General features: G+C 38.1%; 1 protein-coding gene across 5 annotated transcripts in view; it reads left to right on the forward strand.

Moving 5' to 3' along the window:
• The first annotated feature begins 574 nt into the window (after positions 1 to 574).
• Positions 575 to 20,096, forward strand: part of LRRC39 (leucine rich repeat containing 39) — a 34,015-nt gene continuing 14,493 nt past the window's right edge. For 4 of the 5 annotated variants that reach the window (XR_004727153.3, XM_035252297.3, XM_035252295.3 and 1 more), the window contains exons 1-2: positions 575 to 715; positions 11,558 to 11,747. Coding sequence is in view for 4 of the 5 variants with exons in the window: in XM_035252297.3 (XP_035108188.1) it covers positions 11,635 to 11,747 (113 nt within the window). In the remaining variant the exon portion in view is untranslated. Of the gene's footprint in view, positions 716 to 4,021; positions 4,064 to 11,557; positions 11,748 to 20,096 lie in introns of all 5 variants that reach the window. The other variant, XM_054236617.2, reaches the window with a different exon arrangement.

Consider the following 20,096-nt stretch of genomic DNA (forward strand, 5'->3'; position numbering starts at 1 on the left):
TGGACATTGAGCTTCTGAATTTTGTTCCATGTGCATATATTACAAATTCAAAAAAATAAAGACATAGTTAATTCTTTTAAGCACCTGGAATTACGCCCTATCTCCGAAAGCCGAGTACTTTCGGAGTACTTTCACAGTGAGAGAGAACTGAATTTGAAGTCCAGGTACAGCCGAAGTTTGGGGCTCCTCTGTTACCCATGCTTATCCGCACCTTTATTTTTTCTTTTCCTAAAGCATCTGGGCCTTTAGTTCAAATACTGGCAGATCTACAGCTTACTAGGTAGAATTTTTGTTATGGCATACATCAACATATTTCAAGTTTCTCTGCTTGGATGGAATAGATGCGTTAAATTCTATTTGAGTAAATTGTGAAAAATAGAAGAACTTTCAACAGGCATTATTTTTCAGGATCTTAGAAATAGTTATGCCTGATAGTTTTATAATGTCTGTCGTATACCTTTTGCAGTCCACAGAATGCACTCACATACCTTATCAGCTGATCCTTCGCAGAGAAGCCCCATGTGATTCTTTTCTATTCTCAGCTTTGTCCATGAACTAAAATTAGAACTAGGCTGACATTACATTTCAGTTGGTTACAGCTGACGGGATTTTAATCATTTGGAGCCACATTGAAGAAAATAAAAAACCCTGCAATCTGCTTTTAACTGATAGTCATTAACTTTGGTTGTGTGAACTTTAGTGTCCACCAATATTGGTAAGTATTTGACAATGGTAAGTATTTTTCAGAAACATTTATTCCTTCATGCTTCACATATAACTAGATTGCTGCTGATACCTATACTGTGTCTGTACCGGCCAGAATGTCCAAACAAACTGGAACTGAATTTAAAAGCTTTTTGGGAGGTGTTCATCATCACTCATATAATTGTGCTTCTCTGGAAGACAGAGGATACATTTCCCCAGAACTAAGAAACAATTCTTCTGCAATTCATTTGCTATGCTTACCTTACTGCCACAATATGTGCTTTTTAAATTGTTATTATGGTAATAATCAAAGTAGAGAGCACAATCTTGTGCTGGAGGAAGAAATACATCATTATTGACTTGTGTTTCGCTAAGGGAAGTTGGTCATTATAGAAAAACTGATTGATGAGCAACGTTTAATGGCAAATGAGAAAATAAATTAGCAAATGGATGAATCATTTTACATGTCTAGTAAAATACACATATACATGTAGATACTTGGGATTTTAAAAATATTTGCATTATTTCAGTATTTGGCAAAAACTTCAAACTTTCTTAAATCAGAGACAATAAATTGTAAATTGATTGTGACAGGCTCAGGAAGTTGGATCACCAGTGTATATATCCCAAGGTTTCTTCATAGCAAAGAGACCTTGCATTCTCTTCCTGAGTAAATTCAGAATGCCTTGCTTAGAATTTCTCTCAACAATTTCTTGCATATGCCAATTATTTATCAACATTGAAATTTTAAACTTGTTTTCTGTAATATAGTTCTTCTCTTTCTGTCCCTCACACACACATATACTACATAATATTAGTTTAAAACATCAATAATTTAGAAGAGGTTAATAATGAAAAATATTATCTGTCCTATTCCTCTCTATCACTAGTCCTGCTCCCTAGAAGTAATCATTTTAAGCATTTTGGGATTTGGTTTTCAGTGGTTATCTCATATTTCTTTTTTTTTTCTTTTTTAAAGACAATTGCATGCTATTTTTAATCAACTTTAGACATTATCTATGGAGCTTCATTATGAGGGTTCCCTTACACTACCATAGAGTTATATCCCTATTTTTAGTTTCTCTTGATTATTTTCATAAAATTAAGCAAATACTTTAATCTTTATCTCTTGTTCCATAAAGTACAGACAGTGTCAGTTGATTCCCCACTTTGAAGATGTGGATATTGGTGTTCCTATTGTTTTACTTCTTTTTCTCATTTCCTTCTTTCACATTCTGTTAAAAGTACTGTTACTGGGCTGAGCATGATGGCTCACGCCTTTAATCTTAGCACTTTGGGAGGCTGAGGCGGGTGGATCACGAGGTCAAGAGATCGAGACCATTCTGGTCAACATGGTGAAACCCTGTCTCTACTAAAAAATACAAAAAGTTAGCTAGGCATGGTGGTGCGTACCTATAGTCCCAGCTACTCGGGAGGCTGAGGCAGAAGAATCACTTGATCCTGGAAGGCAGAGGTTGCAGTGAGCCAAGATTGCACCACTGCACTCCAGCCTGGCAACAGAGTGAAACTCTATCTCAAAAAAAAAAAAGTACTGTTACTATTATATTTTCAAGACATCTGGCATTTATATTGTGTTCTGTAACCTTCAATAAATCTTCCTTACTTTTTATAGGTTGATGTATTTCAAAAGATCAATACACAGGGTTTACAGTATCACAACTATGTAATTTCTATTTTCTGCAGAGCCAACATTTCCTTCTCAGTATCAATGTCATATTAATGGTACTAAAGAAGAATGTTAATATAGATTCTCCTTTCCTGCACTTCAATAATTGCTAAAAATCATGCCACATTTGTTGGCTTTATATATGGACTATGCCTTTCTTGTACAGTGTCTTCCTCAACATAATTTCTGACTGCCTTTCTTTTTGCTTACTGGGAGAAGAAATTTCCTCTTTTCACCATATCTCCAATGTCACATGGTTTTTCCTCACTTAATTCTAGCTATTAATTTTTATAATTCATTGAATGGATATTGCCATTTTGCTTTTCTTGGGGGGGGTGTGTGTGAGACAGAGTTTCCCTCTTCTTGCCCACACTGGAGTGCAATGGTGCAATCTCAGCTCACTACAACCTCTGCCCCTTGGGTTCAAGTGATTCTCCTGACTCAGCCTTCCAAGTAGTTGGGATTACAGGCATGTGACACCACCCCTGGCTAATTTTATATTTTTTTTAGTGGAGATGGGGTTTCACCATGTTGGTTAGGCTGGTCTTGAACTCTTGACCTAAAGCGATCCACCTGCCTCAGCCTCTCAAAGTGCTGGTATTACAGGCATTAGCCACCGTGCCCAGCTATTGCTTTTAAAACATTGTTTTATTTTATTTTAAATTTTTTTACTATCTTGATATATATTGCTGGGAACAGTCTTGTTCATGTTTCCTAGTGGAGACACACCCTTCCTCTAGGTATATACCTTTGAATGGAATTACTGGATCATAAGCTGTGCTTATCTTCAACATTACCACATAAGTATTTCAAAATAGGTAATACTAATTTACAATTTCACCAATATACCAGCAGTGCGTGAGGATTTCTGTAACTCAAATTCTCGCCAACACTTGGTGTAATCAGCCTTTTGAATTTTAGCCATTCTGACAGGTGTTCATTGGTATCTTATTATGTTTTTAATAAGGTGGAGCACAATTTCACATGATTTTGGTCATTTGGATTTTTTTTCTCCACAAGGCAAGTTCTACCATTTGGATTTTATTTTTTGAAAATTTTCTGTTCAATTGTATTTTGTGGTTTTTTTTTAGTTGATTTTTAGAAGTTCTTTATATATTCTAGATGTAGTCCCTTGGTGGTTACGTATGTTGCCAATGTCTTCCCCCACTAATGTACATGATATTCCTTTTATTTTCTAAGTGATGTATTTCAGTAAGTTCTTAATTGTAACATAGACCAATTTATCAGTCTGTGTCAGGCTGTCCTTGCATTCTTTAAAGAAATACCTAGCCAGGCACCGCAGCTCATGTCTGTGATCCTAGCCCTTCTGGAGGCCAATGCAGGAGGACTGCTTGAGCCCAGGAGTTCAAGGCCAGCCTGGAAAACGTGGCGAGATCCTGTCACTACAGAAAAATAAAACGAAAAAAAAGCTGGCACACTGGTTCTCGCCTATAGCCCCTTCATAGTCCCTTCATTTATTTAGGTCTTCTTTTATTTCACTCAAGTTTTTAGTTTTCTGTATAGAGGTTTTTCACATCCTGTTTATTGTTAAGAATTTGATTTTAATGCTATTGAAAATAGCATATTTTTATTTTTTTTAATTTTTTTTAATTTTTTATTGGATTTTAGGTTTTGGGGTACATGAGCAGAGCATGCAAGACAGTTGCGAAGGTACACACATGGCAGTGTGCTTTGCTTTTCTTCTCCCCTTCACCCACATTTGGCATTTCTCCCCAGGCTATCCCTCCCCACCTCCCCCTCCCACTGGCCCTCCCCTTTTCCCCCCAATAGACCCCAGTGTTTAGTACTCCCCTTTCTGTGTCCATGTGTTCTCTTTTTTCATCACCCACCTATGAGTGAGAATATGCGGTGTTTCATTTTCTGTTCTTGTGTCAGTTTGCTGAGGATGATGTTCTCCAGATTCATCCATGTCCCTACAAATGACACAAACTCATCATTTCTGATTGCTGCATAATATTCCATGGTGTATATGTGCTACATTTTTCCAATCCAGTCTATTATCAATGGGCATTTGGGTTGATTCCAGGTCTTTGCTATTGTAAACAGTGCTGCAATGAACATTCATGTACATGTGTCCTTATAGTAGAACGATTTATAGTCTTTTGGATATATACCCAGTAATGGGATTGCTGGGTCAAATGCAATTTCTATTTCTAAGGCCTTGAGGAATCGCCACACTGTCTTCCACAATGGTTGAACTAATTTACACTCCCACCAACAGTGTAAAAGTGTTCCTTTTTCTCCACATCCTCTCCAGCATCTGTTGTCTCCAGATTTTTTAATGATCGCCATTCTAACTGGCGTGAGATGGTATCTCAATGTGGTTTTGATTTGCATCTCTCTGATGACCAGTGACGATGAGCATTTTTTCATATGATTGTTGGCCTCATATATGTCTTCTTTCATAAAGTGTCTGTTCATATCCTTTGCCCACTTTTGAATGGGCTTGTTTGTTTTTTTCCTGTAAATCTGTTTGAGTTCTTTGTAATTTCTGGATATCAGCCCTTTGTCAGATGGGTAGACTGCGAAAATTTTTTCCCATTCTGTTGGTTGCCTATCCACTCTAGTGACTGTTTCTTTTGCCGTGCAGAAGCTGTGGAGTTTCATTAGGTCCCATTTGTCTATTTTGGCTTTTGTTGCCAATGCTTTTGGTGTTTTGGTCATGAAGTCCTCGCCTACTCCTATGTCCTGGATAGTTTTGCCTAGATTTCCTTCTAGGGTTTTTATGGTGCCAGGTCTTATGTTTAAGTCTTTAATCCATCTGGAGTTAATTTTAGTGTAAGGTGTCAGGAAGGGGTCCAGTTTCTGCTTTCTGCACATGGCTAGCCAGTTTTCCCAACACCATTTGTTAAACATGGAATCCTTTCCCCATTGCTTGTTTTTGTCAGGTTTATCAAAGATTGTATAGTTGTAGATATGTTGTGTTGCCTCCGGTGCCTCTGTTTTGTTCCATTGGTCTATATCTCTGTTTTGGTACCAGTACCATGCTGTTTTGATTACTGCAGCCTTGTAGTATAGTTTGAAATCCGGTAGTGTGATGCCCCAATAGCATATTTTTAACAATTTAATATCTATTCTGAAGGCTGAGGCAGAGGGAGCCCAGGAGATCAAGGCTATGGTAAGCCATGATTGTGCCGCTACATTCCAACCTTGGTGACAGAGTAAACCTGTCTCAAGAAACACACACACACGTGCACACACCCAAATAAATACCTGCTACTGGGTAAATTACAAAGAAAAGAGGTTTAACTAGCTCACGGTTCTGTAGGCTTTCAGGAAGCATGGTGCTGGCATCTGCTTGGCTTCTAGCGAAGCCTGAGGAAGCTTTCAATTATGGTAGAAGGTGGAGAGGGAAGCCTGAGTCCCATAAGGCCAGAGCAGGAGCAAAAGAAGAAGCAGGGGGAGGTGCCACACATTTAAACAACCAGATCTCGCAGGAACTCACTGTTTTAAGGACAGCACCATGTCATAACGGATCCTACTCCATTAAATCACCTCCTACCTAGCCCCACCTCCAACATTGGGATTACAGTTCAACATGAGATTTGGTGGGAACATATATATTCAGACTATATCACAATCTTTTCCTTTATGGATATGCTTTGTATTCTGTTTCAAAAAGTGTTCTCTACTTTAAGGACATGAAGATAAGTCCTATATTGTCACCCAAATGCTTTACTTTTTCTACTTTCACTTTTAGGTCTACAATTCATATGGAATTAATTTTGGTAATATATAGATATTCAATTGTACCAATATAATTCCTCTTAAAAAATTATTTCCAGGGCCACGTGTGGTGGCTCATGTCTGTAATCCCAGCACCTTGGTAGGCTAAGGCAGGCAGATCACTTGAGCCCAGGAGTTCAAGACTAGCTTGGGCAACATGGTAAAACCCCATCTTCACAAAATAAAAAAAATTAGCCAGGTGTGGTGGTGTGTGCCCATAATCCCAGCTTCTTTGGAGGCTGAGGTGGGAGGATAGCTTGAGCCCAGGAGGTGGAGGTTGCAGTGAGCCAAGATCATGCCACTGCTCTCCAGTTTGGGCAACAGAACCAGACCCTGTCTCAAAAACAAATATTTCCACAATGTTCTGCAGTGCCTTTGTGTATGCGTCTATTTCTGGGGTTCCTTATTTAAGTACACCGATATATTTGTCTATTGCACCAATAACATTATCTAGTAACATAGCTTTAAAAGAGATCTTGGTGAATGTGGAATAAATCCTCCCACTCTGGTTTTCTTTGGCAAGAGTATCTGGGCTATTTTGAATCCTTAGACTTCTCACTAAAAATTAGAAACTGATTGCCAAGTTACCCCTCTCTTTCTCCAAATGAAATTTTTATTGAGATTGATTATAGTTCAATGTGGGGATAATTTTTACAGATTGAGTCTTTCAATAAATGAATATAATGTATGTCTCTTCATTTACTTAGGTCTTTAATTTCACTCCAATTTTCAGTTTTATGTATAGAGGTTTACACATCCTGTTTACTGTTAAGAATTTGATTTTTATGCAATTTAAAATAGTATTGTTTAAAGAATTTAATACCTATTTTCTCCTGGAATATAGATACATAATTGATTTTTCAAAACATTGACTTGCCAGAAATCTTGCTAAAATTGTTATTAATTCTATATATGTAGCTGTAGATTCTCTTGTATTTTCTAGTTCATAATTGAACACATGGAAATGTCCTTTTGTTTTTTACTCCATTTCAGACTTTATGCCTTTTATTTCTTTTTCTTGCTTTTATGCAATGGGTAGAGCCATTATACAGTATTGAATGGAAGTAGTAAGAACAGACATCTTTTTCTAATTTTAAATGAAAGGCTTTCACTGTTACACTATTAAGTATGATTGCTGCAGGTTTTTATTAGATATGGTTTGTTAGATTAAAGAAATTATCTTTTATTTATACTATGTTAAGAGTTGTTTTTAATCACGATATTAAATTTCAATGGTTTTCTACATCTATTGGAGTAATATTTTTTCTCTTCTAGTTCATTTGTTTATTTGTTTGTTTTTGAGATAGAGTCTGGCTCTGTCACCCAGGCTGGAGTGTAGTGGTGCTATCTCAGCTCACTGCAACTTCCAACTCTTGGGTTCAAGTGATTCTCCTGCTTCAGCCTCCCCAGTAGCTGGGATTACAGGTGCATGCCACCATGACTGGCTAATTTTTGTATTTTTTATTTTCATTTTCTATATTTTTTTGGAGACAGATTCTCACTCTGTCACCCAGATTGGAGTGCAGTTGCTTGATCTCAACTCACTGCAACCTCCTAATTTTTTTTTTTTTTTTTGAGATGGAGGTTCACTCTTGTGACCCAGGCTGGAGTGCAATGACGCAATCTCGGCCCACCGCAACCTCCACCTCCTGGGTTCAGGCAATTCTCCTGCCTCAGCCTCCTGAGTAGCTGGGATTACAGGCACGCGCCACCATGCCCAGCTAACTTTTTGTATTTTTGGTAGAGACGGGGTCTCACCGTGTTGACCAAGATGGTCTCGATCTCTTGACCTCATGATCCACCCGCCTCAGCCTCCCAAAGTGCTGGGATTACAGGCTTGAGCCACCGCGCCCGGCCAATTTTTTGTATTTTAGTAGAGACTGGGTTTCACCATGTTGTCCAGGCTGGTCTTGAACTCTTGAGTTATGCAATCCACCCGTCTCAGCCTCCCAAAGTGTTAAGATTACAGGCATGAGCCACCATGCCTGGCCTCTTTTGTATTTTTTTTAATAGAGATGGGTTTCACCATTTTGGCCAGGCTGGTCTTGAACTCCTAATCTTAAGTGACCTGTCTGCCTCAGCCTCCCAAAGTGCTGGAATACAGGCATGAGCCACTGCAGGGGGCCAGTATTTTCTTTTTCACATATTACCAGATATGGTTCGCCAGTATATTGTTTAGTACTTTTCTCCATAATATGTTTGTTAGTGAGATTAGTCTATATTCTTTGGGTTTGGTATCAAGGTTATGCTAATCTCATAATCTGAATTGGGAAGTGTTTCCTTTCTGTTCTCATGAAGAGTTTGTGCTATGGTTACTGTTATTTTCACCCCTCAAATGCTTGGTAGAATCTGCTGCTGAAGTCATCTCTAGGATCAGCAGTTTTTGGTGGAGAGATTTTAGATTATTATTATTATTGTATTCTATTGTGCCACTTAAAAATTTTATACATGTATGCACTTATCTGTGATATGCCCTTCTGCTTTCTTTGGGTTTGTTTTGCTTTCGTTAACTTCTTGAGATGGATGTAAAGTTTTTAGCTTCATTTCTTCTAAAATGTGTATTTAAGGCTAGAAATTTCCCTCTCCTGTTACCTATATTCCATACATTCTGACTTGTGATATTTTTGTTAATTCAGTTCAAAATGCTTTCTTGTTTTCATTATGATAGCTTCCACGTGTTTTTTTAAAAACATTATGTATTCTGTCATTGTAGGATAGAGTTCTTTATTTATCATTTAATTACATCTATTTATCATGTAGTTCAAATCTTCAGTATTCTTCCTAAGTTTTAAACTGCTTGTTCAATCAATTGCTGAAAAAAAATTGTTAAAATCTTCCCCTTCAATTCTGGACTCCTTGATTTTTCCCTTTAGTTCTATCGATTTTCCTTCATGTATTTGGAAGCCATGTTATTAAAGGTATACAGTTTAAAGTTGTTTTCTATTTCTTGTGGAATGAATCTTTTATTATTATATGATTGATCTTTTATGTCTGGAAAGTATTTGTGCCTAAAGTCCATTTTGTCTGCTATTAATATATTGATACTAGCCTTCTTTTGCTTAGCATTTCCATAGTATATCTTTCTCAGTTCTCAAAAAATGTAATTGATTAGCCAGTCGTTGTGGCACATGCCTATACTTCCAGCTACCTGAGAGGCTAAGGCAGGAGGATCACTTGAGCCCAGAGGTTGAGGCTGCAGTGAGTCATGATCCCGCCACTGCACTGAAGCCTGGGTGATAGAGTGAGACTTTGTCTCAAAAAAAGCAAAGAAGGAAGGAAGGGAGGAAGGGAGGGAGGGAAGGAAGGAAGGAAGGAAGGAAGGAAGGAAGGAAGGAAGGAAATAAAAAAGAGAGGAAAAATTAATTGAAATATAATTCATATGTACATTCTCTTTTAGTGTACAACTCAGTGGTTTTTAATATATTCAAGAGTTGTACAATCATCATCACTAATTCTAGAACATTTTAATCACTCAAAAAACTGTACAGTTAGCAGTCATTCCCTATTTCTCCCTCTACAAAGCCCCTGGGTACCACTAAGCTACTTTCTGAATCTATAGATTTGCGTATTCAGTGGTAGTAAGAGTATTTTCTGGACATTTCATATAAATGAGATTATATATGTGGTCTTTTGTGTCTGGCTTGTTTCACTTAGCATAATTTTGTTCAACATTTATTTATACAGTGGCATGTATCTATACTTCATTCATTTTTATTGCCAAATAATATTTCATTGTATGGATATACCACATCTTGTTTATACATTCATCAGCAAATGGCCATTTGTGTTGTTTCCACCTTTTAGCTATTACAAATACTGTTTCTATCAACATTCATGTACAGGATTTTGTGAGAACGTATGTTTTCATTTCTCTTGGGTATATACCTAGAAGTGGACCTTTTTTCTCTTCTTGGACTGTCCCCTTTTCTCTATCTTTGTTTTTTAGTTGTGCCTCTCATAAACAACACTCAGGATTTTGTCTTTTCTTTAATTGGATGATCTTTGTATATTAACTTGGAACACTTAGTCATCAGGGAAGTACAAATTATGACCATCCTGGATATTGCTTTATGCAGTAGTATGTTGGTGAGGATGTATATCAATGGGGACCCTTACACAGTGGTGGTAAGAGTATAAATGGGCACAGTCAATTTGGAAAACAATTGGCTCTGTCTTGTAAATTGGAACACGTACATACACTATGATCCAGCAATTCTAATTCTAGATATGTACCCAATAGAAATAATTCCACTTGAACACCAAGAAGATAAAACAATAATTTTAGAAATATTATTGCTTATAATAGCAAAGCTCTGGGACTCAAATATTCACATTCATTAGAATTGATAAACTGTGGCATAGTTATATATTTTGGAGATCATGGCATATGAATATATGATACTTTTCCCTTTTTTGAACTATATAATTTTCCATCATATGGGTAGACTATAGTTTACTGATGAAATGTTAGGTTGTTTCAATATTTTGCTGTTATAAAAAACACCGCAAATAACTTTGAAAATATTTGAAATATAAATTAAGTGTGAATGAGCATTGGTGAGTTTGGTAGATATCACCAAGTTTCTCTCCATACCCAATATAACAATACTACCACTGATGAATGAAAATGTCTGTTTCCCTATGTTGTTGCAAATTTCATTGCTTCCTTTTCCAACTACATTACTTTCTATTTACTTTACTTGCATTACAGTCTTTCTATAATGTTGAATAGAAGTGATTGTGGATGTCTTTGTATTCCTGAATTTGAAAGGAAATAATTTAAATAATTGTAAATCAAATTCTTTTATTATTGCTAATCTGGTAAAAAAATTATTATTATTATTTTAAGGAGACAGGACATTCCATGAAATGTACCCACCATAATTTACATAACCATTCTCCTATTATTATTTTCCTCTCATTTCTGAAATTCAGGTCAAAATCCTTAATACTGCCATTTGCAATTTATTTTACACAAAAAGAAAGAATCCCAGTATGCTAATCACTTAACTGAATTTCCACTTGTGCATATGGTATCCTGATTAGATTGATATCTCAAGATGCCAGTCTTTTAAAAATCTCCATTATGTAACTATTTTCCTATAATTAGACATGAAGACTAGTTGCAGTTTTTCATTATTGTGAATTACATAATAACAAGGGAATCATATGTTAGATATGAGACCCCCAAGACAATTGTTCATCTTCTTTAAAGCTTAATTTTCTCATCTACATATTAGTTAATAAAAGTACCTATATTATAGTATTTTATGAGAACCTTTAAGTATGATATGGCATGTAAAGTATATAAAATAACTTTTGGAGCGTGGAATGTGTTCTATAAATATTAGCTATTATGATCTTTATGGTACTCAGTGAACAGTATGAAACATTGCTTTTTTTCTCTGGTACAATTAGGTCCTTTCTGAAATGCCATCTATGATTCAGCTATTCAAACCTAATGAAGTTGGTGACTATGACAATGTGGAGGAATCATGACTGAAAATGTGGTTTGTACTGGGGCTGTCAATGCTGTGAAGGAAGTTTGGGAAGAAAGAATAAAGAAACACAATGAAGACCTGAAGCGAGAGAAGGAATTTCAGCACAAGTATGCTAAAACGTATTTACTATTTTTAATTAGTGAAAATTCATATTATCATCACCATAAAAAAGAACATCTAAATGCCGTATTATTGAATTTGATATAGATTTTTATTTACTGAAAACTCAAAATACGCTTAAAGGAAACAGCTGATTCAAATTTGTCTATGTGATAGGAGTCACAAAAAATACACAGGTAAAAAGAGTAGCTATCTTATGCCCTCAAAGACTGTGTTTAACGTTCATCAAAGTTTGATTAGAATTATATAGTCTAATTTTTAGGGCTGTATGTTCAGGATTATATGCCCTAGGATCTAAAACAATATTTGGCCGTAGAAGGTACCATAGGAGGCCGAGGCGGGTGGATCATGAGGTCAAGAGCTCGAGACCATCCTGGTCAACGTGGTGAAACCCCATCTCTATTAAAAATACAAAAAATTAGCTGAGCACGGTGGCGCGTGCCTGTAATCCCAGCTACTCAGGAGGCCGAAGCAGGGGAATTGCCTGAACCCAGGAGGCGGAGGTTGCAGTGAGCCAAGATCGCACCATTGCACTCCAGCCTGGGTAACAAGAGCGAAACTCCATCTCAAAAAAAAAAAACCAAAAAACCAACTCGTTTCAGCTGGATGAAATAAAGGCGTCACTTTTTTCATTTCTTTTTTTTTTTTTTTGAGACCGAGTTTCGCTCTTGTTACACAGGCTGGAGTGCAATGGCACGATCTCAGCCCGGCGCAGCTACCCTTAGGCATCTGCAAAACAATCAGAGAATCTATTAGCAATAAAGTTGCAAGACTCTCCTTGGCCCACATGCAGAAGAAAAGACTCAAAATAAAAGTGAGCCTTTTGGAGGTTGCGGTGAGCCGAGATCGCGCCATTGCACTTCAGCCTGGGTAACAAGAGCGAAACTCGGTCCAAAAAAAAAAAAAAGGCCTTTATTTCACCCAGCTGAAACGAGTTGTTTTTTTTTTTAATTTTATTTTATTTTATATATTTTTTGAGACTGAGTTTCGCTCTTGTTATCCAGGCTGGAGTGCAATGGCGCAATCTCGGCTCACCGCAACCTCCGCCTCCTGGGTTCAGGCAACTCTCCTGCCTCAGCCTCCTGAGTGGCTGGGATTACAGGCATGCGCCACCATGCCCAGCTAATTTTTGTATTTTTAGTAGAGACGGGGTTTCACCATGTTGACCAGTATGGTCTCGATCTGTTCAACTCGTGATCCACCTGCCTCGGCCTCCCAAAGTGCTGGGATTACAGGCTTGAGCCACCGCGCCCAGCCTTTTTTTTTTTTTTTTTTGAGATGGAGTTTCACTCTTGTTACCCAGGCTGACTCGGTTCAGCCGGATAAAATAAAGGCGTCACTTCAATTTTGAGTCTTTTCTTCTGCATACCGGCAAAGGAGAGTCTTGCAACTTTGTTGCTAATAGATTCTCTGTTTTACAGTTGCCTAATGGTAGCTTCACCTAACTGAGATCGCGACATTGCACTTTAGCCTGGGTAACAAGAGTGAAACCGTCTCAAAAAAAAAGAAGGTACAGTAGATTCTCAATTGGAATAGCCGTGTGTTCTAGCCGGGGCTGCTGGATCACTTGATTCTTTGATTTGAGCTATATTTATTTCACTCTCATTTCCTCTGCCTCCATTTTATCTTACCTACTTTCCTGATTGGATGTCTCCAAAAAGTATTCTACTAATCCTGCAAAAATAGCCCCTTTCCTCATAGATTCATATAGTTCCATACAATTCTCATTCATTGTCTCTTTCTAAACATTAAATTAGCAAGTGTTATTTTCTAGTGTCAGCAAATAACAGAAAATTCAACTAAAGATGGCTCAAGCAATAGGGAAGTAAGGCAGTTCCAAAGATAGTTAGTCCAAAACCTCAACATCTTTTTTTTTTTTTTTTTTCTTTTTTTGAGACGGAGTTTTGCTCTTGTTACCCAGGCTGGAGTGCAATGGCGCGATCTCGGCTCACCGCAACCTCCGCCTCCTGGGTTTAGGCAATTCTCCTGCCTCAGCCTCCTGAGTGGCTGGGATTACAGGCATGCGCCACCATGCCCTGCTAATTTTTTGTATTTCCAGTAGAGACGGGGTTTCACCATGTTGACCAGGATGGTCTTGATCTCTTTACCTCGTGATCCACCCACCTCGGCTTCCCAAAGTGCTGGGATCACAGGCTTGAGCCACTGCCCCCGGTGCCTCAACATCTTTTAAAAGTCAGCGTTTTTTTTCACCTTCCACTGTTAATCTCTGGGTCAGTTTGATCCTCAGATTAGCTTCCTTCACTGTTACAAGATGACTGATGCATTTCCAGGCATCACAGCCAATCATCATTATGTTTTCAGAAGAGTGGAAACTATTTTTTTCTATTTATTCTTTAAGAGTAAGAAAATCTTTCTCAGAGGGTCCCCAAAAAAACCTCTCCGTTGCCTCTCATTGGCCAGAATGGGATCATTTGTACACATCTAACCCAGTTACCTTCTAGGGGAATGAGACTGTCTGATTGGTTTAGATAAATTAATATTCATCCTGGCATATTAGTCCATTTTCATGCTGCTGATAAAGACATACCTGAGACTGGGTAATTTATAAAGGAAAGAGGTTTAATTGACTTACAGTTCCACATGACTGGGGAGGCCTCACAATCATGGTGGAAGATGAAGAAGGAGTAAAGGGACTTACTATATGGTGGCTGGGAAAGAGAATGAGAACAAAGTGAAAGGGGAAACCTCTTATAAAACCATTGTCTTGGTGATTACCATTTAGCTCCTCGTTACTTATGCAAATTTCTGCAGGCAGCTTGAATTTCTCCTCAGAAAAGGAGTTTTTCTTTTCTATCACATTCTCAGGTTGCAAATTTTCTGAACTCTTATGCTCTGTTTCCCTTTTAAAACTGAATGCTTTTAACAGCACCCACGTCACCTCTTGAATGCTTTGCTGCTTTCATCTCCTTCAAGTTCAAAGTTCCACAAATCTCTAGGGCGGGGCAAAATGCTGCCAGTTTCTTTGCTAAAACATAGAAAGAGTCACCTTTCCTCCAATTCCCAAAAGTTCCTCATCTCCATCTGAGGTAACCTCAGCCTGGATCTCACTGTCCATATCATTATCAGGATTTCGGTTAAAGTCATTGAACAAGTCACTAGCAAGTTGCAAACTTTCTCATATTTTCCTGTCTTCTTCTGAGCCCTCAAACTGTTCCAATCTCTGTCTGTTACTCCGTTCCAAAGTCACTTCCACATTTTTGGGTATCTTTACAGTGGTGCCCCACTCCACTGGTACTAATTTATTATTTTAGTCCAGTTTCACACTGCTGATAAAGACATACCTGAGACTGGGTAATTTATAAAGGCAAGAGGTTTAATTGACTCACAGTTCCATATGGCTGAGGAGGCCTCACAATCATGGCGGAAGACAAAGGAAGAGCAAAGGGACATCTTACATGACAGTCAGCAAAAAGAGAATGAGAACCAAACAAAAGGGGAAACCTCAGCCAGACACAGTGGCTCATGACTGTAATCCCAGCACTTTTGGAGGCTGAGGCAGGTGGATCACCTGAGGTCAGGAGTCTGAGACCAGCCTGACCAATATGGTGAAACCTCATCTCTACTAAGTACAAAAAAGTAGCTGGGAGTGTTGGTGCAACTCTGTAATTCCAGATACTTGGGAGGCTGAGGCAGGAGAATCACTTGAACCCAGGAGGCAGAGGTTGCAGTGAGCCGAGATTGCATCTTTGCACTCCATCCTGGGCAACAAGAGTGAAACTGCATCTCAAAAACAAACAAAAAAAAAAAGAAAGAAAGGGAAAACTTTATATAAAACCATTAGATCTTGGAAGACTTATTCACTACCATGAGAACAGTACAGGACCCTCCCACAACATGTGGTAATTATGGGAGCCACAATTAAAGATGAGATTTGGGTGGAGACATAGCCAAACCATATCACCTGGATTACTTGGTAAACACTTGGACTTGGAAACGATTTGTATTCTTCCAGTAAACAAGGGTGAGGGGCAAGGATCTACTGATAAGCAATGGTTTGTGTCACTAAATATCTGTAAAAACAAAAGATCTGGACAGGGAAAAATCATTCTTCCCAAGAGAAGCTAATAAGGATGACACCGATGCTAACAATGATAGATAAGGGTAGCAAGCACTTATTGTGCACTTACTGTTTACTAGGAACTCTGCTAACTACTGTATTTGTACTATCTCATTTAATTTTCTCAATATGCTGAAATACAGTATCATTATGAGGATGAGACTGCCCTGTGAGAGAAGGAAATCAAAATCATAGTGGCTTAAACAAGATCTGTTAACTTTTCTGATAAGTGATCCACTGCTGGAATAGCACTCCACTGAGTCAGACATCCTGTTTCTTCTATCTTGTTGCTCAATTGTGCATGTTTTCCATTCCCGAAGTCCCCTTGTGGTCCAAGCTAGACACACCAACTGCAGCCATCATATTTGCTTCTGGTTAGGAGGAAGCTGCTCACACTGCAGCTTCTGCTAACATCCCACTGGCCAAAACTTCGCATAACCCATATCTAGCTATGAAAGAGGATGAGTAAATGAGGTCTTACGCTCAGTTAAATTTAGAGAATTTATTATTGCTTTTTCTTTTTTTAGAGACAGGATCTTGGGTTCCTGCTATGTTGCCCAGGATGGACTTGAACTTCTGGGCTCGGCTATCCTCCCGCTCCAGCTTCCTAGGTAGCTGGGACTATAGGTGCACACCTGGCTCAGGATCCATTATTGAGAAAGAAAAGAGTAACATCTTTGCCATATGCAGATGCTATTATTTTCTCTATTTTAAAGATGGAAAACCTGAGGAACAGTTCTAAGAAACTTGCCGAAGATCACACCACTAATACATGCGAAACTGGTATTGACAGCTAAGCAATCTGACTCAGTAAGCATTACATTCACCTCAGCTTTTACATTTCCCCAGATTGACCCTTTCTACATAAAGCTATACTTAAGAAATGTGTTATGCTTATGTTGTACAGTTATGAAAACTCTGACTCTAGACTACTTTGTTTTCTTTATTTTGTTAATGCCCCAACTTCTTTTGACCCATAGATACTTTTAATAAACTCTATCCATTTTTTTAACAGTGGTTAGGAATCATGACTTGGTTCTAAACTCCTGAATTTCACCTATTTCATGTATCTATTGTTAAAGAAAAAAATTATCTGAACACGTGCTAATGATGGTAAGGCAGAGTTTATTCAAGGGGAGCCGTGCAATGGGGTATAAGGACCACTGCAATGGGGCCTTGCAGTCAGAGAGAGAGATTGGGCTCAGTTCTCACATGAACAAGGGCAAGTGGGCATTTATATGTAACTCAGGAGCAGGGTGGGATTCAGTGGATGGAAAATTATTACGGGGAAATATCAAGGATGAGGTTTCTGGCTAAAATGACTTGACAGAATTATTACTGAAGGAGGATATCAAAGAAGGAGGATTTCCCCTTAAATTGACATAGCATACTTTTTTGATCTTAAAAATATTTTTAAACTTTTCCCCACCTAGTTCTTAGTAAGTGTGTAGACACAGCAAGATTTTTGTTCAAAGTGGATGCTACAAGATAGAGAGGGAAGTCCCAGAGTCAAGCCTGGTCAAGCAGAGGACTCAGAAGCCTGACTAAAGTGTTGATAAAAGGAATCTTTGTCATTATTAATAATCGTTTAATTTCAGAAATTTCAGAAGTTCTCTATGTAAGAGTAATGAGTGTGCAGTCTTGCCCTTACTGCTTGTTCTTTTTTTGGCATCATCTATTTTATGATTAGGGCAGAGGATTTTCTGTTAGCAAAATGTAATTTCCAAAAGTTAAGCTATACACATCTCTATGATTATGAAGATTAGGCCTAGAATTTGTAGAGTTTTCTGATAACCTTTGAGGAAAATTATTAGAGATTGTTTAAAAATGTTGGGGGGAAATTACAAACTCTCTTTTGCCAACCTTAGACCAAAATCAGCTTCTACTTTTAGAAACATTACATGGAGATTGTGTAATGCAGTTTCTCAAAACACTTTTCCCTTAGTCTTAAAACAATTTCATCGTAAAATTATTGTACAGTATTATAAAGCTTGGTTTATAGTTAAAATTAAGTATAAGCCACTTTAAAAGTATTGTCTAGAGATCAAAGGTTAAGTTTAAAACCTGTAATGTGACTAAATAAATAATTTTCCAGGCATGGTGGCTCACGCCTGTAATTCCAACACTTTGGGAGGCTGAGGTAGGAGGATCTCTTGATTCCAAGGAGTTTGAGACCAGACTGGGCAACATAGCGGGACCCCATCTCTAAAAGAAATTTAAATTAGCTGGGCATGGTGGAATGCACCTGTAGTCCCCGTTACTTAGGAGGCAGAGGGGTGAGGCAGGAGGATCGATTGAGCCCTGGAGATCGAGACTGCAGTAAGTCATAATCACACCACTGCACCCCAGCCTGGGTGACAGAGCAAGACACCGTCTCATAAGAAAAAAAAGAAAAAGAAAAAATTAAAAAATAAACAACGATAATTGATGCAAAATGGTAAGAATCTTAGAGACCTTTTAAAGTGAGACAGAGAAGCTGATTGCCAGTAAAAAGGCTAACTGGAAAATTCGTAGAAATTTTAAACTGACCAAAAGTAACCCAAAGAGATGTCCCTTCTTTTTCACTCCCTCTTAAATAGAGCAGTGTTTCTCAAACTTGTCTGTATAGGAATCACACAGAGATCTTATTAAAATAGGTTCTGGGTTAGTAAGTCTGGAGTAGGACCAAGAGTCTGGATTTCTAACAAGCTCCCAGGAGACAACGAAGCAGCTGTTGTGCAAATCACACTGAGTAGCAAGGAAGCAGACAAAAGCAGCAGAAGATCTGAAAGTGTCTGTACACAGGCAAGGGGTAAGAAGGGTCAAAATGTAACCTAATGCTTCTTCTCTCAGCTAAAAGTGGCTAAAGCTTTGGGTACAAATGAAAGAGAAAAAAGCCTCCAGTTTAAATAGAAATTGTTCTTTCTCCCTTTTGATGCCAAGATCCTTGAAAAAAATCAAGTACTTAGGTAATAGTTGGTATGGCGATATAGGAGAAAGGCCTTATTCTACAATAAAAGGGTTTTAAAAATCTTATTTATTTAAGAGACAGAGTCTCACTGTCACCTAGACTGGAGTGCAGTGGCACAACCTCAGTTCACTGCAACCTCTGCCTCCTAAGTTCAAGTGCTTTTCCTGCCTTAGCCTCCCAAGTCACTGGGATTACAGGCATAAACCACCACGCCCATCTAATTTTTGTGTTTTTAGTGGAGACAGGGTTTTACCATGTGGACCAGGCTGATCTCAAACTCCTGACTTCAAGTGATCCACCTGCTTTGCGTTCACAAAGTGTTGGGATTACAGGCATGAGCCACCATGCCAGGCCTCAAAAAGGGTTTCAGTGGAGTTATAAAATTTCAATTAGATACATGAAAGAAAAGCAAGATTAAAATAAGCAGTTTCACATATGTCATCTCAGTGCTCTGGGAGGCTGAGGTGGGAGGACTGCTTGAGCCCAGGAGTTTGAGACAAGACTGGGCAACAGTGAGAGCTTGTCTCAATTTTTTTTTTTTTTTTTTTTTTTTTTAGAAAAAGCAGTATAGGAATTATAGAATATTTGAGCTGGAAAATACATAGATATCATTTAATTATAACCTGAAATTTTATAGGTAAGGCCCACAGAGGGGAGATGTCTTGCCAAAGGTAATCAAATTAATAAATGGTACATTCTGGACTTAGATCATAAAAATACAGAACCAGAAAAAATTTAGGAATCATTACAGAAACAGAAATAGATTTTTCTAGTAATAGCCTGATTGTAAACTCAGCAAGGACAGAGCTTTTTGTATCTCCAATATCTAATACTTGGCTTATAATGGTTACTTGATTAATTCCTTAAGTTACAAGTCAAGGAATAAGATTTCTAATTGTACTTTTTACTAAATCTTGCTCTGAATTTCATTTCTCTCTTAGTAATAATCAATTAATAACCATTAAGTCCATTGTTTGAATAGTTCTATTGTTTTTTATTTTTATTTTTTTTCTTTTGAGACAGTCTTGCCTGTCACCTAGGCTGGAGTGCAGTGGTGTGATCCTGGCTCACTGCAACCTCCACCTCCTGGCTTTAAGTGATACTCTTACCTCATCCTCCTGAGTAGCTGGGATAACAGGTGTGTGTACGACGCCTGGCTAATTTTTGTATTTTTAGCAGAGAAAGGGTTTCACCCTGTTGGACAGGCTGGTCTCAAACTCCTGGCCTCATGATCCACCTGTATTGGCCTCCCAAAGTGCTGGGATTACAGACATGAGCCACCGCACCCAGCCAAGAGTTCTATTTTTA

Source organism: Callithrix jacchus, chromosome 7 (assembly GCF_049354715.1).
Source record: "Callithrix jacchus isolate 240 chromosome 7, calJac240_pri, whole genome shotgun sequence".
NCBI classification, from domain to species: Eukaryota; Metazoa; Chordata; class Mammalia; order Primates; family Cebidae; genus Callithrix; species Callithrix jacchus.